This window comes from Solanum stenotomum, unplaced genomic scaffold, assembly GCF_019186545.1.
Source record: "Solanum stenotomum isolate F172 unplaced genomic scaffold, ASM1918654v1 scaffold25311, whole genome shotgun sequence".
Taxonomy (NCBI): domain Eukaryota; kingdom Viridiplantae; phylum Streptophyta; class Magnoliopsida; order Solanales; family Solanaceae; genus Solanum; species Solanum stenotomum.
In genome coordinates, this window is record NW_026028480.1 from 92,722 (window position 1) to 110,147 (window position 17,426).

The 17,426-nt window shown below is 34.4% G+C and overlaps 2 protein-coding genes across 3 annotated transcripts; both read right to left on the bottom strand.

Moving 5' to 3' along the window:
- Positions 1–534: 534 nt before the first annotated feature.
- LOC125851409 (cytochrome b561 and DOMON domain-containing protein At3g25290-like) lies at positions 535–2,873 on the bottom strand. The gene is made up of 3 exons (XM_049531210.1): positions 2,157–2,873; positions 1,405–1,653; positions 535–855 (listed from the first exon to the last, which is right to left on the bottom strand). Exons 1-3 carry the CDS (start codon positions 2,778–2,780, stop codon positions 550–552), a joined length of 1,179 nt encoding a protein of 392 aa, XP_049387167.1. The 5' UTR covers positions 2,781–2,873; the 3' UTR covers positions 535–549.
- A 1,040-nt stretch (positions 2,874–3,913) lies between these two features.
- Positions 3,914–15,191, bottom strand: LOC125851369 (DNA topoisomerase 3-beta). 2 transcript variants are annotated; one of them, XM_049531159.1, is made up of 15 exons: positions 15,071–15,191; positions 14,896–14,952; positions 13,106–13,209; positions 11,996–12,089; positions 11,652–11,751; positions 10,545–10,785; positions 9,750–9,912; positions 9,541–9,660; positions 8,538–8,617; positions 7,227–7,505; positions 6,731–6,899; positions 6,102–6,230; positions 5,752–5,964; positions 4,927–5,106; positions 3,914–4,742 (listed from the first exon to the last, which is right to left on the bottom strand). In XM_049531159.1, exons 1-15 carry the CDS (start codon positions 15,089–15,091, stop codon positions 4,092–4,094), a joined length of 2,601 nt encoding a protein of 866 aa, XP_049387116.1. In that variant the 5' UTR covers positions 15,092–15,191; the 3' UTR covers positions 3,914–4,091. The 2 variants fall into 2 exon arrangements, with proteins under 2 accessions (XP_049387116.1, XP_049387117.1); XM_049531160.1 differs by having other exon boundaries at positions 11,996–12,084; positions 15,071–15,093.
- Between the last annotated feature and the right edge of the window lie 2,235 nt (positions 15,192–17,426).

A 17,426-nucleotide genomic window follows, 5' to 3' on the forward strand; every position in this document is an offset into this window, starting at 1 on the left:
TTTATTTTAACCTAACACTTACTTTACTTTTAAAAAAAATTGAAGTTATGATTATTGTCCATAATTTATTCATTTTGTCATACGTTAAAGTTGTACATCAAGAATAGAAGACTAAACTAAAATGCTAAAAGGTTTAGGCAATTATCATGGGGTTGTGGTGGAATATTTGTTTTCAGGTTTATTTATCGGTCACCATTTTAAATTTTCGTGATTCGAAGTTGGTTAGTATTTTTTAGGCGTAGAATAATAAGAACCTGCATGTAATGCATTTGATAGCCAAGAATGTTGGACAACACTTCAATAAATACGTAATTATCTTGAAAGGACAAAAAATAATTTGTTGTTTGAAAAGCAACAATATTTATATTTCTTACTATATAAATATTAAAATTAACCAATACAACAACAATACTCTCATACAGTATGAGTTCTGCACAAGAAGAAAATATTAAAATAAATTCAGTCCCAACCAAAAAAATAAAATAAAATAAAATAGTACCTAACCCAACCATAGAAAAAACAAATATATATATGAAAAATAAATAAAAATCAAGTGAGAGGTTGTTGACTTCCATTTTGTCCATCATAAAGTTTGTTAATATTTGATTTTCCAGGCTTCTTTTTAAGAACAATTGTCCAAGTAATTGCTTCTAAAATAAGAGCAATTCCTCCAATAATTGAAAGGAAAATAATATAAGCCAATTTCCATTTGCTTCCTGGTTGCAAAATTTCAAGACCTTTAAATACATTAATGATGCCTAGAACAAGTACACCATATCCAATTCCATGATGATACATATTCCAATAAAATCTGTATTTGTGTTCCTTCTTTGGCCTCAGAAATAGTGCAAATACCTACATTTTCATAATTTTGGAAAAAAAATTGGCATCAAATTTGTAGAATACAAACATCAAGCACATGACGATATATGACCTAACAATCAATAAAGTGAACGAAAAGTATGTAAGATCATGATTATATATGAATCCAATAAAGACAACAGAGCTAGATGATTTTTTCTCATTTATTTAGACGTTGACGAGCATAATTACCTTGTCTTGGTGTTAGTGTAATAGTTGGTTATATACACCGTTAATTTATAATTTTCTTACACTATCAGGTCATCTTTACCTGTTGTATATATCATAGTGATTTGCCTCTTTCTTTCTTTAACTACATAGCAACTCCGACCTTTTTTTTTGCTCCCTTCCAATAATGATAGATGGTATTTACCACCTTAGCAACTTACTTTTAAGATTATGATATATTTGTTCACTTTTTATGTAGTCTTAATTACCTGTAGATATATCTTTTGAGTGACCTGATGTAAAAAAAAATAATCTTTATTGACGATGCATATAACTTAAACTCTGAAAAATAATAATTGGGATTTAGGAATATACCTGTAGAGTTGCAAGACAAAACAAGGCAATACCAAAATCTCTATGGGAATTGTACATAATTCCTTTGGATTGGCTTCCAAGTTTTAGACCAGTTGCCCAACCAGAAACTCCAATAATATAAGATGATATTTGACAAGTCACATGAACATAAAACCATATTGGATCCACAAATGTTCTTAGATACCTTGCAATCATAATTCCAATTGGAAATAAAATTCCCCAACTCACAATATTCAAAATTCCATGAATCTGTTCCACCAAAAATCAAATATTAGAAAAAAAAAAAAAAAACTAAAAAATGAAATAGGTATTTCTCTTTGCATCAAATGAAGTAGTGATTGTTGAAGTGGGATAATTGTCATCAAAGATCAGAGTTCAAATTCTAACAGAAATAAAATTATGCTTTTTCAAAGTTACTTAATATAAGTGCTCATGGATAATGAAATAAGTGATATAACACATAAATTAATATGTACATCATCGTTATAAAAGAAATGAAATAGGTCGTTGAAGTGAGATGAAAATCATTAGAGACCGTATAGCTCAAATTGTTCTCATTTGTCAAAACTGACAAGATGATTTCTTCTCATTTGTCAAAACATTTTTTAGGACTCTCGATACCTTGCTGATGAGAAGTAACATGTATATCTGACAAAATAGTCAAGGTGCGACGTAAACTGATCCGAACACCATTATTATTATTTTTTTAAAAAAATGAAGACTAAAATAGGGGTGTTAATTGAAAAACTTACATTTCTATTCTTGACCATAGTATCCTCAAGACCATTATTAACATTTTTTCCTTTCATCAAATCAAGTTTTCCTTTGGAATTCAAATTCTCAAGTTGAAAATCATGAATTCCTGGAAATTTCCCATTTAACACTAAATTTCCAACTTGCCATACTTGATTCAACTCTCTCATTCCTTTAGGTAATTCTACACTAGCAAAAATTACCATCATCTCATTACTATACATTGCTTCCATATTCGAAACGCGATACTCAAGTTCCCCTGGTACGATAGATTTATACGAGTTCAACTTGAAGGTTTTCACAACTATAGTATCGTTGAGATTTTTAAACGCGATCAACGATTGTGTACCAACCATTCCTGTCCCAATTGGATTGATTCCCCAAGAAATCCATCCATCAGGCTTGGTAGGAGTAGCTACAAAGGCTAAATTTAAAGAAGAAATTTTTGGATTGTAAGTCCAATGAATGTAACAATTCAAATGTGGCAAGTCATTGCAATGTTCATACAATTTGTTGTTGGTGAACTTTTGTGATGTACATGACATGGAATATGAAAATTGAGGATTCAAAAGTAAGAACATAAAACATAGGACTATAACACAACATGATTCATACAATCCCATGTCTAATGTTCTTGAAATATTTGGAATCTTGAAATTGTTAAAATTTCAATCTTATTTGGGAAAATGAGAACTTGTGGTCACCAACTACAACTAGTGAGAGATATAATGTTGGGATGGAATAAGTTAAGGATTATAGCAACTAGACATAAAGGCATTTTGTAGCCTTATATGTATTAGCAAATGGGCTTTTGGAGTGTGACACTTATAAATACGTATACGTATCTGATGTTTATATCAAATTTTATAAAATTTACAATAGTTGAGTGATTTAACGAGATGTGAATGCATAGTAATTAATCATTGTTAAGTGTCAAAAGTGTATATACAAATACGTGATACACATTTATTAATTTGATATAAACAACGAAACTGGTATATTCATAAGGTAGAGTAGGGTCCTTTGTATGAGGTGACATGATTAGATTCTTTTTTCCTTTTTGTCTTTTTTTCTTGCTTTAAGAATTGAAAGGAAGTGTTATGGTATTAAAATTGGATTTTTAAGTTATGAGTTACATTTTTATATACTATTTTATATTACTATCCCTTTTTATTATTCTTTTTATGTATTTAATATTATCATTTCTCTTCACCCAACAACTTTTTTTCTTTTTTCCAATTGTTGACATAATAATAAGATTCCCATGCTATGTAACGTAACATAATTTCTTGTCTCAAAATTGGACCACAATAACAGGTCCCCCATCTACCCACCCCCACTTCAATATCTTTCCAAAGAAAATGGAATTGAGAAAGAAAGAAATTAGTCAACTTGTTTTTTGTATCTTCTTTTTTTTTATATATATAAAAATCACTATATGATCGATATCCACATTAAGACCCCAATTAATCCGGATTGTGTTGTGTAAGACCATTAATAAGAAAAGCGCTTTCTTAATCGCATGTTTTTTTCCATACTCAACTCCTACGCTCAAAACCTAGAATATCTGATTAGAATAGAGGACTCATATCCATGCTAATACAAATCTTGATGATAAGTTGTTTGTTGTATAGAATATATAAAGCTTGAAATAAGATCACATGCAGAAAGATTTATGGAAATTTTAGGGTATTAATATCCCATTGTTGATAGAATATTCATTAAAATAGATTTAAAAGTGCAACTGTCTTATCTTTTTTCTTTTCTCTAAATAAACCAGCATACATATGTTCCTAGTTCTACAAAATGACCTCCAACAACTGCATCTCAGTCCCAAAAAAGTAACGTGTTGGCTCGACATAATGATCTCTAATTAACAAATTTAATGAGAAAAACTAAATCATAATGCAAATTTCAAGTAAGATTATCGAACTTCAGAAATCTCGGAAACTCATTTTTGGGTCTTCTTGTTTGTTGCTGCCCCGTCCTCTTCCGCGATATCCTCCTCTTCCTCTTCCTCTTCCTCTACCTCGTCCTCTCCTGCCATGTCTAGAAAACGATCTTCCATGTTTCATTTCCACAAGTGAATGCAGCAGCTCGTCGCAAAGAATACATCCCTTATGGAGTGTAGCTCCATCTTTTAAGGGCGTTGTTTTCTTGTTGAAATCGACTTCTATGATAGTTGAATCACATTCAGGACACTTATCTTGAGTTGTAGAAATCCGATGAGCTCCTTCGGGCAAGGAAACAAGACAATTGCACATGTTGCAGTAGAGCCTCCATTTTGGAGCGCTGACTGGATCAAGAACAAGTGTACCACTGCATTCTGGGCAGGCACAAACGCCTTGTGCGATCACAGAATGTGGACATGTGGTGTGAGGACAGAGGAAGCAAGGCATTCCGACTCCCTTTCCCAACTTGGTTGAATCACCAGTTTTAGGAGCACCAAAAAATGTATCAATGCCTTCAAACGGGGGACAGTTGAAGCAATAAGGACAGAGAGGGAACGACTTGCCTTCTGGACCGGGCATGCTACATAGTAACAGCTCGAAATTATCAAGGGGGCAAGTAAGCTCCTTGTATAGCTGAAAAAAAGTAAAAGAAGTTCAACATGTAGTCGGTAAATTTGGGTGAGATCATACAATAAGGTGCTAATTGAAAGAGAAACTACCAACTTCTCAACCTGCAACATAAAAGGGCATATATAGTAGTTCTCTCCGTTCTAATTCATAAGGGTCGGAAGTAACTTTATAACAATAAAACACTTACCTTGACTGTACCCTTCTGAGGTACGTAATAGACTTCCTCACAGGTACCACAGTACAGTCGAGCTGGTTGAGTAGATATGTATTTCATATATCGCAAGCATTTGCCACATTTACTGAGGAGACGTCCAGAGTCGGAGAGTGGAGAAAATTGGGCTTCAAATAATGCGTCCATGTTATCAATCTACATGCCAGACACGAGATTCAGTGAATAATTAGCATTAGATAATACAAGTTAAAGAATTTATGGGCCAAAAATGAGAGAAAAGTGGGATAAAGTGCAGAACATGCTTCAGAACTTTTTTACCCTCAATTCTAAGCTAGGTTCTAGTGTCAATAGCAGTAATTTATCCCGAATTTTTGTTTAGACTATAAAGTTTTACTTTTTCAGGCAGCTTTGGACTTTTCCCTTGAGCCGAGGATCTATCTGATGTAGGGTAAGGTCTCCGTACACTCTACCCTCCCCAGATCCTACTTTGAGGGAGTACACTAGGTATGTTGTTGTAGTTGTTTCTTATACCAAAAATACTCATCTCTAAGGATCAGTCTGATATTATTTTATGTCCAGTAACTTTTCAGGAAAAACAGTAACGGAAACCAGCAGGGCAGATCCACAACTGCAAGGTGATGTTTGCATGACTAGTTCTTAAGAGATGTATTTGGAAGCTCATTAAAGTTTTTATCAGTGAGCATCAGCATGTTACAGATTCAGTTAAGAAAAAAAGCATCATCAGTCGTCTATTTGTGAACATCGGCTTGTTTCTAATTTGGAAAAAAAGAAAGCAGCAAAGCGCCATCAACCATCACATAAGAGCTTAATATCTTATACCTGCTTAACAAAATAACTGAACTTCCTTCTGAATTGTTCTAGTACATGCTGCACAACCATTGAATGATCTGCTTGACCTTTAGCTACCAAAGTGATCTGATGCTCAATGAAACTTCGTATGTCAGGCAAACAGAGATCAGAATCTATGCATTGATACCCTCTTATCAAGCTGATACCCAGGGGAGTTGGAGCCAATCGCCGCCCAGCTTGTACCTGCAATTTGACTCAGCCAAACTCAGAAGTCTAATTTCTAGTAGAAGATTGTTTCACGTCAAAATAACCATAACAGAAAGCAATAGAGAGGACAGTCTACAGCAGCTAGAATTGGAAATCAATGAATATAGCAAAACCTGGACATAATTGCGTTCGCATATGTTGTTAATATGCACAGAGATTGACGCATCTGTTCCAATACCATGTTTCTCCATCAAAGAGATCAGCTCACTTTCGGTGAGATAATCCGGAGGCGAAGTGTTCCCCTACAAGTTTCAAAGAAAAACTAAGTAAAAAGATTTCTGCGAATAGTAATGAATATAGAATACCAGTAGCACCAACAAATACTACGATAAACGAAGCAAAGGAGACATCAGGCAATAATGAAATTGAAGTATAAGAAAGTACGAGAAAAAAAAGTACAGATACCACTGATAAAGGAAACTAGGCTGCATATGACTACCTACTAATCTTCTACCCTAATCCTTGACCTCCATATGTTTCTATATAGGGTCATCTACTCGGTAAGCTGCAGGTGTTTCAAGTCATTTCATAGCAAAAGAAAGAACAAAGTGTCAGGTAAAATGATGGATACTGAGGATTCATGTAGCCGACCCCAACTAACTTGAGATTGAGGCATAGTGGCTACCCTAAATCAAAAGAATTAATTAATGGACCAATAAATACTACTGAAGTGCAAAGACTATCACTTTACTCCAGAGCTGAACAACAAATGAGAAGTTCAATTGAACAGATCATGTGATACCTCATCTAGTTCAGCCTTAGAAATCTCGATTTTCTCTCCTACAGCAAACTCAGGAAGATTCTTCTCACTAATAGCCAGCCATGGCATAATAGAGGTGAATCCTTTGACTGTGGCAAGCTGCCCAACGCACTGAAATTGCTCTCCACCACTTTCAAATTCAACTTTTATCCTGAGAAAATACCCAATTTACATGACTTAAACTTCTCTGCCAGAAACTAAGAATCTTGAAAGACAAGTAGATTAATAGTGCCAAGATTTGAACTTGTTACAGTCCTCTATACTTGGCACGTACTGTGCTAGTTACAAGAAAAGAAAAAGCACTAAAAGCAGGATCTGAATTGGATCTATAATATGAATACATAAAAGAGCTGTTTGACATGTTCTAGGAAGAAATCAGTATTAGAGTTATCCAAGTTGTTGGTTAGTTTAAAAGATATGTAAATAAGCTCAAAGCAAGAGGAGTTACTAAGACGTTAATCAAGAAATAAAGCTCAACCTTCTATATTTGCAATCTGGAGAGAGAGTTCCCAAAAAATGCTGGCAGATGTACTGGTACAGTTTCCATGCATCATTCCCCAAACTATCCTCACTAGCAGAACGCATCGGAGTTATTGGAGGATGATCGCCTGCATCAGTTCCTGCCCGTGGCTTATTATAACTTTCAGTAAAAAGCTTTTGCGCATAAGCACCAAATACAGGATTATGCACCAACGCCCCTAGTGTTCCTTTGAAGTCAAAAGAAGAAGGATATGCTGTGCTTTCTGTACGTGGATAGCTGAAGGAACGGAAAAGAAAAAATAAGCCAAAAAGAAAAGGGATGACCTGTAAAATGCATTGGAAGTTTCAGGAAGTACAATTTTTCATAATGGCAAACTCATACATGAACTACATGCAAAGTCCTACAAGAATTCACTGAAAGGAAATTGAAAATTTGAATTTCCAATTAAGAATTTGAACAATTTTGTTGTAAAAATTAAACATAAATGAGCACTCCCCAACTTGGAATCTCAAAATCCTTGGCTCTCTTTTAAGAAGTCTATCCATTACCTTCACTATGACCTAAAACAAAATAAGGTGTCCTTTCATCCAAACGTGCTTGTCATACTTGTTCAATGTGATCCTTTTTTTAGCATACAATTCATAAAAATGCAAGTTAATTTTTTTATAGATAAAGCTTTTGATTGTATAAAATCAGTGTATCTGTCTGATTGCTAATTTTTAATTCTCTCTACAAAGGATTGCATCCCTTGGTGAGTTCTAATGAATTTTATCTTACCAATCAAACATCATTCTAACCTTAGCCTAACCTTTGAGAAGGTAGAGAGGTTGTATCCAATAGACCCTCAACTGAATGAACAGTGTGAAAAAAAGGTAGGAGCAACAAGCAGAAACAAAAACAAGATAATAAGATACCGAGGCTAAAGAAACAACAGGTAGCGATAGAAATCTAAAAGTAAGGGAAACAATAAGAATAATACTAAGATGAGAACTAAGATGAGAACATAGCTATTTTCATCAGTTCCATAGGTACACTTATGATGCAGCAAAGATACTATATACTTTTAGTGCAGTGTAGAACTTTAAACTGACATTAGTGCATTACGGAACTCAATCACACAGTACTAATACAACATAAGCGAAGTTTACTGAGCAAGCAATCTCATATGTATATTTTCTAGTATTCAGAAGAAAAAAAATAGTACAAGTTTTTAAAACTTTCTCAAGCAAGAAAATTGAGTGAAAATATTAAAGACAGAAGTGCGGATATGTGAGAGAAGAACACTATAGTCAAAGAACAGAGGAAAACCTGATAAAACCTTGAGTATACAGACGCTCAGCCAACTGCATAGTTAACTGGGGACCAAAGCCCAGTGCACTTGATGCTACCTGAAAATTTTGAAAATCAGAACCAGAAGATTTGATCCAAAGTAAGTGGAAGGAAAATACATTTAAATCATTAAAGAAACATGTAAAGTCTCAAGGGTTCAGATCTATGGACTTCTGAGTACGAGGTCTTAGAAAGATTACAAAATATTGACCCATATACATGAAAATACAAAAGATGGAACTTCATTTCTTCAACACATAAAGGGCATCTAGTTACTTGAAAGTCTAAAGCAGAGAAGAAGGCAACATCACGAACAATGAATCCAGGCAGAAACAGTTTAAGATGACACATGCTCTAGAATTGTGTTAAAAGAAAAAATTTCTACTTTCACCTGGGAGTTACATGTTAATCAGACAAGCCTTTTAAGTTACAGATGTAGACAAACTTCAAATGTATAGACAATTAATATTTCCTTGTTAGTAATGCATAGATGATTAATTAGCAGGAAGTGATCGAGATGCTACTTAAGATATGAGTTTTGACAGGTCAACACTCATAAAAACATTAAATATGAGCAGTGGGCACTTACAATCCACACCCTTGCCACATTGGCTTCTTTGTGCAATTTTATTTCTAGTATTTTAACAAATATGGAATCACAAAATCTATAAAAGAATCTCTTTGGTCACAGTAAGCCACAATGTAGCTAATGATAGCGGGTGAGATAACACGTGGCAGGTGCCAAATGTGGAAGGAACAACAAATAAAAGTTACCACACGCACTTCACTTTCAGAAAAGTTAAAACAGCTATAACCAGTGTGGAATCATGTAAACGCCTCCTACCTTGTTAATAGTGTGTATTAATGATGCCTCCGCACCCATGTCGGATCCTTCAAATATGCATTACTTTTGGAAAGATCCGAGCAGCATAGAATAAAATACATCAATAATAAAAATAGGTAGCAAGCCTATATTACCAACCTTCAGAAGATTTACTGTGTTTAGACCAGAAGGACGAGCTTTGGATTCCAGTTTTTCAGATACACGAACAACTTTCATAATCCCATCCTCTATTATTCTGTTCCGAAACATTGCAGAAACCTATCAATTAAAAAGCTATTAGCAACAGAGGCATGAACTCGATATTTTGGGACAAAACCTCTTGAAAGGTCAAACTAGGAGGAACTCACATCAGCATCAAACAACCTGCTACGTTCCCATTCTAACTTGAGTTCATACCCCTTGTACATAATGTATGGATGCAGCATCCAAAACTTTTCTGGCTTGAACATAGTGATTTGCAGGTAACGATCCACACAGAACCCAAGCGTAGGAGTTTGACATGGCCCATAGCTGAAATTACAAGTAGTAGTGTGTTCCATTTAGACTTGTGATAATTTTGATAATATAATGGTGACGAGTAATTTGTAGAAGAAAGGAGTAACACGAAGTAATTGACATGTAAAAGCGATTATTTCTTGATGGTTGATATTATTACGAAAGGTGAAACTCACAGAGACTTGTGGCTATATAATAGCAAGTCATAACTCATACAAACAAAGGTTTCTTTTAAATAGAATGTATCTACCATTAGACATGATTCAAGTACAATTGAAGACTACACAGAGAGTGCAAGCAACAGCAGGAAACAAAGAGAAAAAATACAAAAGCCAGACAAACATGCTTTACCAAACAATCAACAAATAAACCAAAAAAATATGATGTGGGAGCTCTTCTGTGACACATGGCAGAAAGCATGTCATTTGAAATTAAACTCCGCCAGAACAAGGTCTGTAAGGACATAACACGTTCAAGACAGCACAATCAGCACAGAGTAGAAGCAGCAGCAGCTATGACGATAGGAAGAGAATTTATGAATGTCATTATTGTTAGGCAATTCTTCCAAATGGCACATAAGAAGTTCAGAAAAAAGAAGAAGAAGGTATTGTGTGATGGGCAAACGGAAAAGAGTGGAGAGAACCAACGAGATAACCCTTGCATCAAGATTGCCATATTTCCCATTGAAATAACTAGTCTGGAAACGTGTAAATGCAACTCCAACTTTCAAATCAATCTCTTGGCGTGCATCTACAGACAGTGCTTCATCTCTGTTGGGTTCAACTAGGTTATTCATTGCCTTCAGAATATCTTTTTCAGTAACAGAAGAGAATCGAGCACGGTAAATTCTTCTACCATCGCTTGTGTGAAATCCAGTGCACTCTATAACTGAACCAATAAGATAAAACAAGAATAAAGAATTATGACCAAGAAATATTCCAAAAAGCAGAACAAAAGCAACCAAATAAAGGTTCAAAAAGTGGGCGATATGAAGTTCTATCAAGTGATGTTGGTGCAGTTCATCAATTTGTCTATAAATAGACATATATACACATTGTAGAATATTTGGTGGTTTTATGTGCTGATTGAATCCTGAATTTGTTTTGACCCTTTCAGGACCTCATGTTAGCTCCTTTTATCTGTCAATTCAGGGTATAGATCTTTTATTTTTTTTCACTTTGGGATAGTTTGATTCAAAAGCCTAGGTTCAGATCTCAAATCAATAGATTCATTGATTTGTAGAAAAGACATATTCTGAAATAGGTGTGAGCTTTATAAATCACATGTTGATGCTTCCAAAACAGTGAAATCAACCACTAAAAATGACATGTCATTTCACAAGAGTGACGTCAACGGGATCACGCATGATCCCTTGAGCTTCTGTACTTTTTCCTACTGTCTTATGATTTCTTCAATCCAAACAGAAAATCTAGAATTCCAAAATTTCTTTAGATTGATCATCCATTGTTCTCCCACCCCTTTAACCTTCGATAGTAAAGAAGTTACAAGAACTCTGATTCTAAGGTACTATTTAAAAACCACCACCAAAAAACAGAATTTTATTATCATGGTTTTTAACTTCTCTTATTCTTACCATATCAACAAAAAATCTTAAGTACTTGAAACCAACACCAAACCATTAAATGCTCTCCATGTGGCATGGAGCTTGACACATTTATCCAAGCCTATTCATCTAAGACCATTGTAACAAGTCTTTGCCTGCATGAAATAATAATGTCACAATCAAAAAGTACCTTCAAAGCATATATTTTCTCCTTCACGATCACAGTCCAGCCATAGCACCAAATGTGTACAACCACGAGCTTCCTGGCTTAGATGCCTACAAATATGAGCCTTGTATACGAAGGTCAGTCAGAATTTGCTATTGAAATAACAGAACAAATAAATATATAGATCATTGTAATATCTGTGATCTAAACAAAAGTAGATAGCTCAAAAGTATAAGATGCAGCTTATATGCTTGAAACAAATGCAACCCAGCTGCATAAAGATGGCCCTAGCCAAAAGTACGATAAAAGCTATTCAAATGGAAAAATCTCTGGTAACTTTAGTAAACAGGTACAAGGAGAAATATTACCTTGGGGTTTGTTTCCTTCTTAAGTATCGGTGCCTGGAAAAGATCTGAAGGATTTGTAGTTGTCCAATCTTGAAAAGCTGCTGGAAAGTCTACGCTAGATTATCAGACATGGAAAATTCAGATTGTATACCAGAACAAACCAATAAGTTATGGGATTAAATATAAAGAAGCAATCGCTGGAAGCTCAAGCAATATTCTTACTATATCACAACATCAAGGACCAAAAAAGGTTTTCAAACATAGACCTCAATAAAGATCTTACTGATTTATGGGGAAACAAACTAAAGGAAAGGTTTGCAGTATTCAAAGATAACAAAGTAATTTAACTTTTCAAAAGAAAAAGATGGAAGTAATCTCACTCCCACCTCAGATAAAGCCAGAACATGAAAGAATCTCACTTGGATGAAGCCTAGGATAAGGCTCCACATGGTTCCTTTTCTTTAGTAAGTCATGTGTACTTCGTCTTTTGGTGTAATTCCAAATGCTAAATAGATTTCTTATTGACATTTAGAAAAATCAACATGTTACATATGGATTATTACAGCTCACACAACTGTAAGTAAGAATGTAAGCCACAGGCAACATAATATCGACCAGGCTGCGCAATATATAGTCAAACGGACGAATTGCTAGCACTCTGTTCTTCATGGGTCTATATTTCTATTTAACTCCTACTGAGGAGGCAATTGGGAGTGGCATCAAGAAAAGATATAACTAAGCATTTGCTATCCTTAGACATCAGCTCATGCATAGGATAGCACATCCTAACGGATTCAATTTTCAAAAGGATTCATCAGTTTTACATTCCACCTATCTCAAAAGAGGGTTCAGGCTTTCATTCCGACTAAATTGACCACAAAGTCAATTGCCAATTTAATTTTTGCCCCATCAAAAAGCAGCCTCATACATATTTTGAGTTGGAGCAGGAGCTCAAAGGGAATGAAGAAAACACAGATCAAACTAGAGAAATAGAAACGAAGTCACCAAAACATTGATGGAGAACATAATACTATAGATGTTGATTGAACAAACATATTTAACCACAGGAACTAACTGAACCAAAGAACACGTCAAAATTAATGCTTGTTATAATCTGGGATAACAGGAAACCTGAAAACATGACCAATCACTGAAGTCACTTTATAATGTGCACGTGATCCAAGAAACATCGCATCGAACTCATGGACTTCTGTACTACCTCTTCGTGTTGACATCTGGGGCAAATATATAACAAAATTGCATGAACACTCAAAGTCTATGAAATAAAGTAGCAAGATAATAAAGCTGCTGGTGTAAAGCTAGAAGATTTTAAAGATGCTTCTATTTTGAGAGTGTTAAGAGCCCATCAAAGGCACTGAGGATAACCAACTAGTAGATCAAACAATTACCTAAAAGGTACTGTTCAACACATTTAGATGAAGTACAAAAATCTCAAGAAGCATATCCCCCAAATCGGTGCTTCCCAAAAGAGAATAACGACATGAAAATAAGGGAGGAATCTAGTGAACTGAAAGCTGTAACCAGTACAAGAGAGCGCAGAAAATAAACCTGCTTCGTGCATTAAAATAGAACTCAATCACACTAGACAATTCAAAGTTGTTGATACTCCAAAAAGCATTTTAAGAAACTATAATCTATTAGTTACTCAGCATGACTCCTGCCACAACTCCAGCAACTGCATTAGTTTTGGTTGTCAAAGTAGACTGTGAGCCGTGCACCATTACCAATTCTTTCTCTAATCATGATTAGTCTTTCTCTAATAAACATTGTATTTGATACCTGAGGAAACCATTAAATTCAATTTTCAAATCATTTCATTTTGAAACTTTTAACCCAATGCTGCAAACACCCTCTTTCCCTGTTCTCTCTTTCTTCTTCTCCTCACAAGTGTTTCCCCTAACTCTTCTTAAACCTTTGGATAGCAAGAATAATGACTATTCCACTTACAACCAATCCCCCCCCCCCCCCCCCCNCCCCCCCCCCCCCCCAACCCCAAACCGAAATTCTCAATAATTTATCGAATCTGAAATTTCAGAAAATATACACCTTACCATTGATATACTAAAGCCTCTCTTATAGCATATATTCAAAAACCCAGAGGAAAAGACTGGCAAAAATCTAGCAGTAGCTTCCTCTTAAAATGTTATCTTTCACTTCAAAGAAATAATCAATCAAAATGTATAGTCTTCCAGTCGGTCTTAAATTGAATTAAATTTAAAACTAAAAACTAAACAATGAGGGTCGATTGGTTGGAATGGCTTTTTCCTTTATAAGCATCCGGGAAACAACTACACCTCAAGTTCGGTATTATTCTTACACCGCATTCAATATGGGATACCAATCTCGGATAAAACAAACAAATGACATAAACACCTTTCTCCATAGTTCTTTAAAAGACCAACTTTAAATTGTTTTATATTATACTCTGTAGATCCTATTTTTAATCCAATGAACAAAATATCTACTCAAAAACATATATCCATTAAATAATTCCATCATTAACAATCCCCATACTATATAACCCGCATTATAATCCTGGTATAACTAGTTTGCAAACTAAACTACCCCTAAAATTTCTTCCTTGCATAGCTAGTCATGTATTTCCTTTCTTTCAAACTAACTATCCCACATTCAGCATATCAACAACTATGACTTATCAAACTAAGGGCGGAGCCAAGTAGGGCTGAGGACAAAAAATTACACTGAACCCCCTTTCATTTTCTTTATATTTTGAACCCCTTAGTGAAAATCCTAGCACAGACACTATATCCAAAAACTTACAAGCATATGAGAAGTGTTAAAAAACAGTTCTTTACACATAAAAATTCACATCAGAAACAGACTGAACCAGAAGAAGAAAAAAAGCAAGATTTTGAAGACCCAGAAAGAAAGAATCATACTTGAGCACCAGATAGTACTGAGGCAATCGATAAAGCAATGCTAGGCTTCTCTGCAACCTGCAAATTCCCCAAATACTTAATCAATAACCATTAACGAACCAAATATTATTATTTTTTTGAGCTTTTGATGAATTTATGAGTACAAATTAAGCAAAGAGGTGATAATTACTCTTACCATGAGAACTTTTGGAGCCATTTTTGCTGAAAATTTCTCAATTTTGAAGTTTAACACCTGACCTGTGCGCCAAAGGGTCCTTAATAATGGAAAGTTTTAGAGATTATCTGGAGTTATTAATGTGTATTTTTTAATTTTTTATGTAAAGATATTTATGATTTTATTTGGTTAAATTTTTAATTAAAATCAAATCAATTTGTATATCAAAAGGAAATAAGAAAGCATAATTAAAATAATGATATTAATGAGGAGATTAGTGAAAGAGATTTCTCTTTAGCTGGTGAGTTTTTTCCTAATTTATCCTTTAATTATGATTAAAAAGCTTAATAAATAAAATTAAATCTAATTCTTTAAATTTTAAATAACATGTATCATTCATTTAAATATATGCAATTGAGCAAATAGAGAGGATATGTAATAAAGATGAATCAAATCCCTAAAATTTGGTAAATGAGTCTCCCTACTTTATAACATTTTCTTAAATAATTACTCAGTATTTAATTTTAATAGACAATAAACTATATAGTACTATAATTAAAAAGATCGGAATTAAAATAGTAACAGGGGACATTGTATTTACCCAATAACCTCTTTATATAAAACTTATTTGAGTTTTGGGATAAAATTTGAGCTAATCTTTGTGTTTGGGTACAAGGTATGCACATCCTACTCCTTTTTATTTCTTTCTTATTGCTTTTGGGTTTAAAAAGATGAAGTTTTTTGGTTTCAATTTGAAGATTTACCATAGGGTTTGAGGAGGGTAAAGTGTATCGTGATGTTATTATTATTAATTAAGGCTATCTGAATTAGTAACTTTTGTACAAGTCTGCAATATTTGGCTTAAGAAATTCTCAAATATGTACCTTAAAATTAAGGGCTAGAATACAGGTTGTTGAAGAAGTGTAGGGACATTGGCTTCTTCGACATGTACTTTAGCCCTTTTGATGAACTTATGAGTACAAATTAAGCAAAGGGGTGATAAAGTGTAGGGAGATGTTACCGCTATTAATTGAGGCTATCTGAATTAGTAAATTTTGTACAAGTTCATTATATTTGTCTTAAGAAATTCATCGAATACATATTGTTGAAGAAGTGAAGTATCCTTTTGTAGCGACATCTGTTTCTGCAGGTAAGCCCAGATGGGTAAAGAAGTTTTCTCTGTCTGTGCCTCTACGTGTAGGCTGCTCCTCCACATTTAGGCAGTTTTGAAGGCCATGGTTATATTTGCCAATAATTTTAGTAAGTTTTTTTATCTCAAGATTTTGGGTTGTATTGACGATCAAGAAAAGTCTTCCGAGCTTCATTAATTGTAAAATAAGAAGAACAAAATATCTTTTGCGATGATTATTTAGTTTTGGGCAAACAAAGTCCTTACTTGTATTCCACCAATAAGTCATAGAGCTTTTTCCTATCCTTTTTTCTGCATAGACTTGCTTCGCAGCTGTGTCAAAAGCCAATTGAATTTTACTCATTATAAAGCATTTCGCAAGTTTGAATCCCTAAAAAAAGTTCGTCCCAACCATTTAGCCGGAAAAGAAAATAAATGGGTAGAAGTTAAGTTTCTATTGAATTGAGTAAGATCATGCCCATGATTTTTTTTTTTTTAAGTCTTTGTAGTGGTGCTCTCCAGTTGTGCTTGTTCATTGTCTTAGTGTGCTCAATATTGGATGTTTTTTTGTAACTTCATTTGAGATGCTGAATTCTTTGTTTCTTGTGTTTCCTTCAGATCCTATCATTGAGGGTAACCTTACATGGTGGATTATCTTTAGTTCCATTCCCTTGTTTTGCATGGGCTTTTGTAACATCTCGCAACTAGAAAGAACTACAAGGAAGTTTAAAATCTGGAAATAGTCATTTTTGGAATGTATAAGGAAATCTGGAAAATTTTAAGCAAGTTAAAGTGGGTTTTTGGTCAACTTCAAACGACCATAACTCCTAGCTCAGGATGAGTTAGGTGTAGTTCCAGATATGGTTGGAAATCTCTTGGATTGATCTTTCCAACGCTGCTGAGTTTACGCGATTCTGAGTTCGTATGAGTAAGTTATTCCCTTTGGAAGTTGGGCTGTTGGATTAAGAAAAGTCCAAATCCGGATTTGTGAAGGGTAAATTAGTCTTTTCCTTACTTAATTTGCCTATTTCGTTTTTAGGAATTAATTGGGGTAAAACAAGACTTTATTCAGTTTAGAAAAATTAGAATTTAGGCTAGGGCTTGGAGAGGAGAAGAAAGAAGAGAAAAGAGGAGAGAAATCAAGAATCGCCAATAACGTTCAAGCTTTACGAGTGGAATTCGTCGGGGGTGATCCCTACAAGGTATGTGAGATCACATAGTGTTGGGTTAGTTCACCCACATGCCAAA

Coding starts and splice junctions, on each gene's coding strand:
- LOC125851369 (XM_049531159.1), bottom strand. CDS start 15,091: ATGGCTCCAAAAGTTCTCATG. Junction 9,913..10,544: donor CTTGATGCAAGGGTTATCTC/GTTGGTTCTCTC, acceptor TTGTAATTTCAG/CTATGGGCCATGTCAAACTC. Junction 9,661..9,749: donor GCAGGTTGTTTGATGCTGAT/GTGAGTTCCTCC, acceptor TTTAATTGATAG/GTTTCTGCAATGTTTCGGAA.
- LOC125851409 (XM_049531210.1), bottom strand. CDS start 2,780: ATGGGATTGTATGAATCATGTTGTGTTATAGTCCTATGTTTTATGTTC. Junction 1,654..2,156: donor CTATGGTCAAGAATAGAAAT/GTAAGTTTTTCA, acceptor TTGGTGGAACAG/ATTCATGGAATTTTGAATAT. Junction 856..1,404: donor TTTGTCTTGCAACTCTACAG/GTATATTCCTAA, acceptor ATGAAAATGTAG/GTATTTGCACTATTTCTGAG.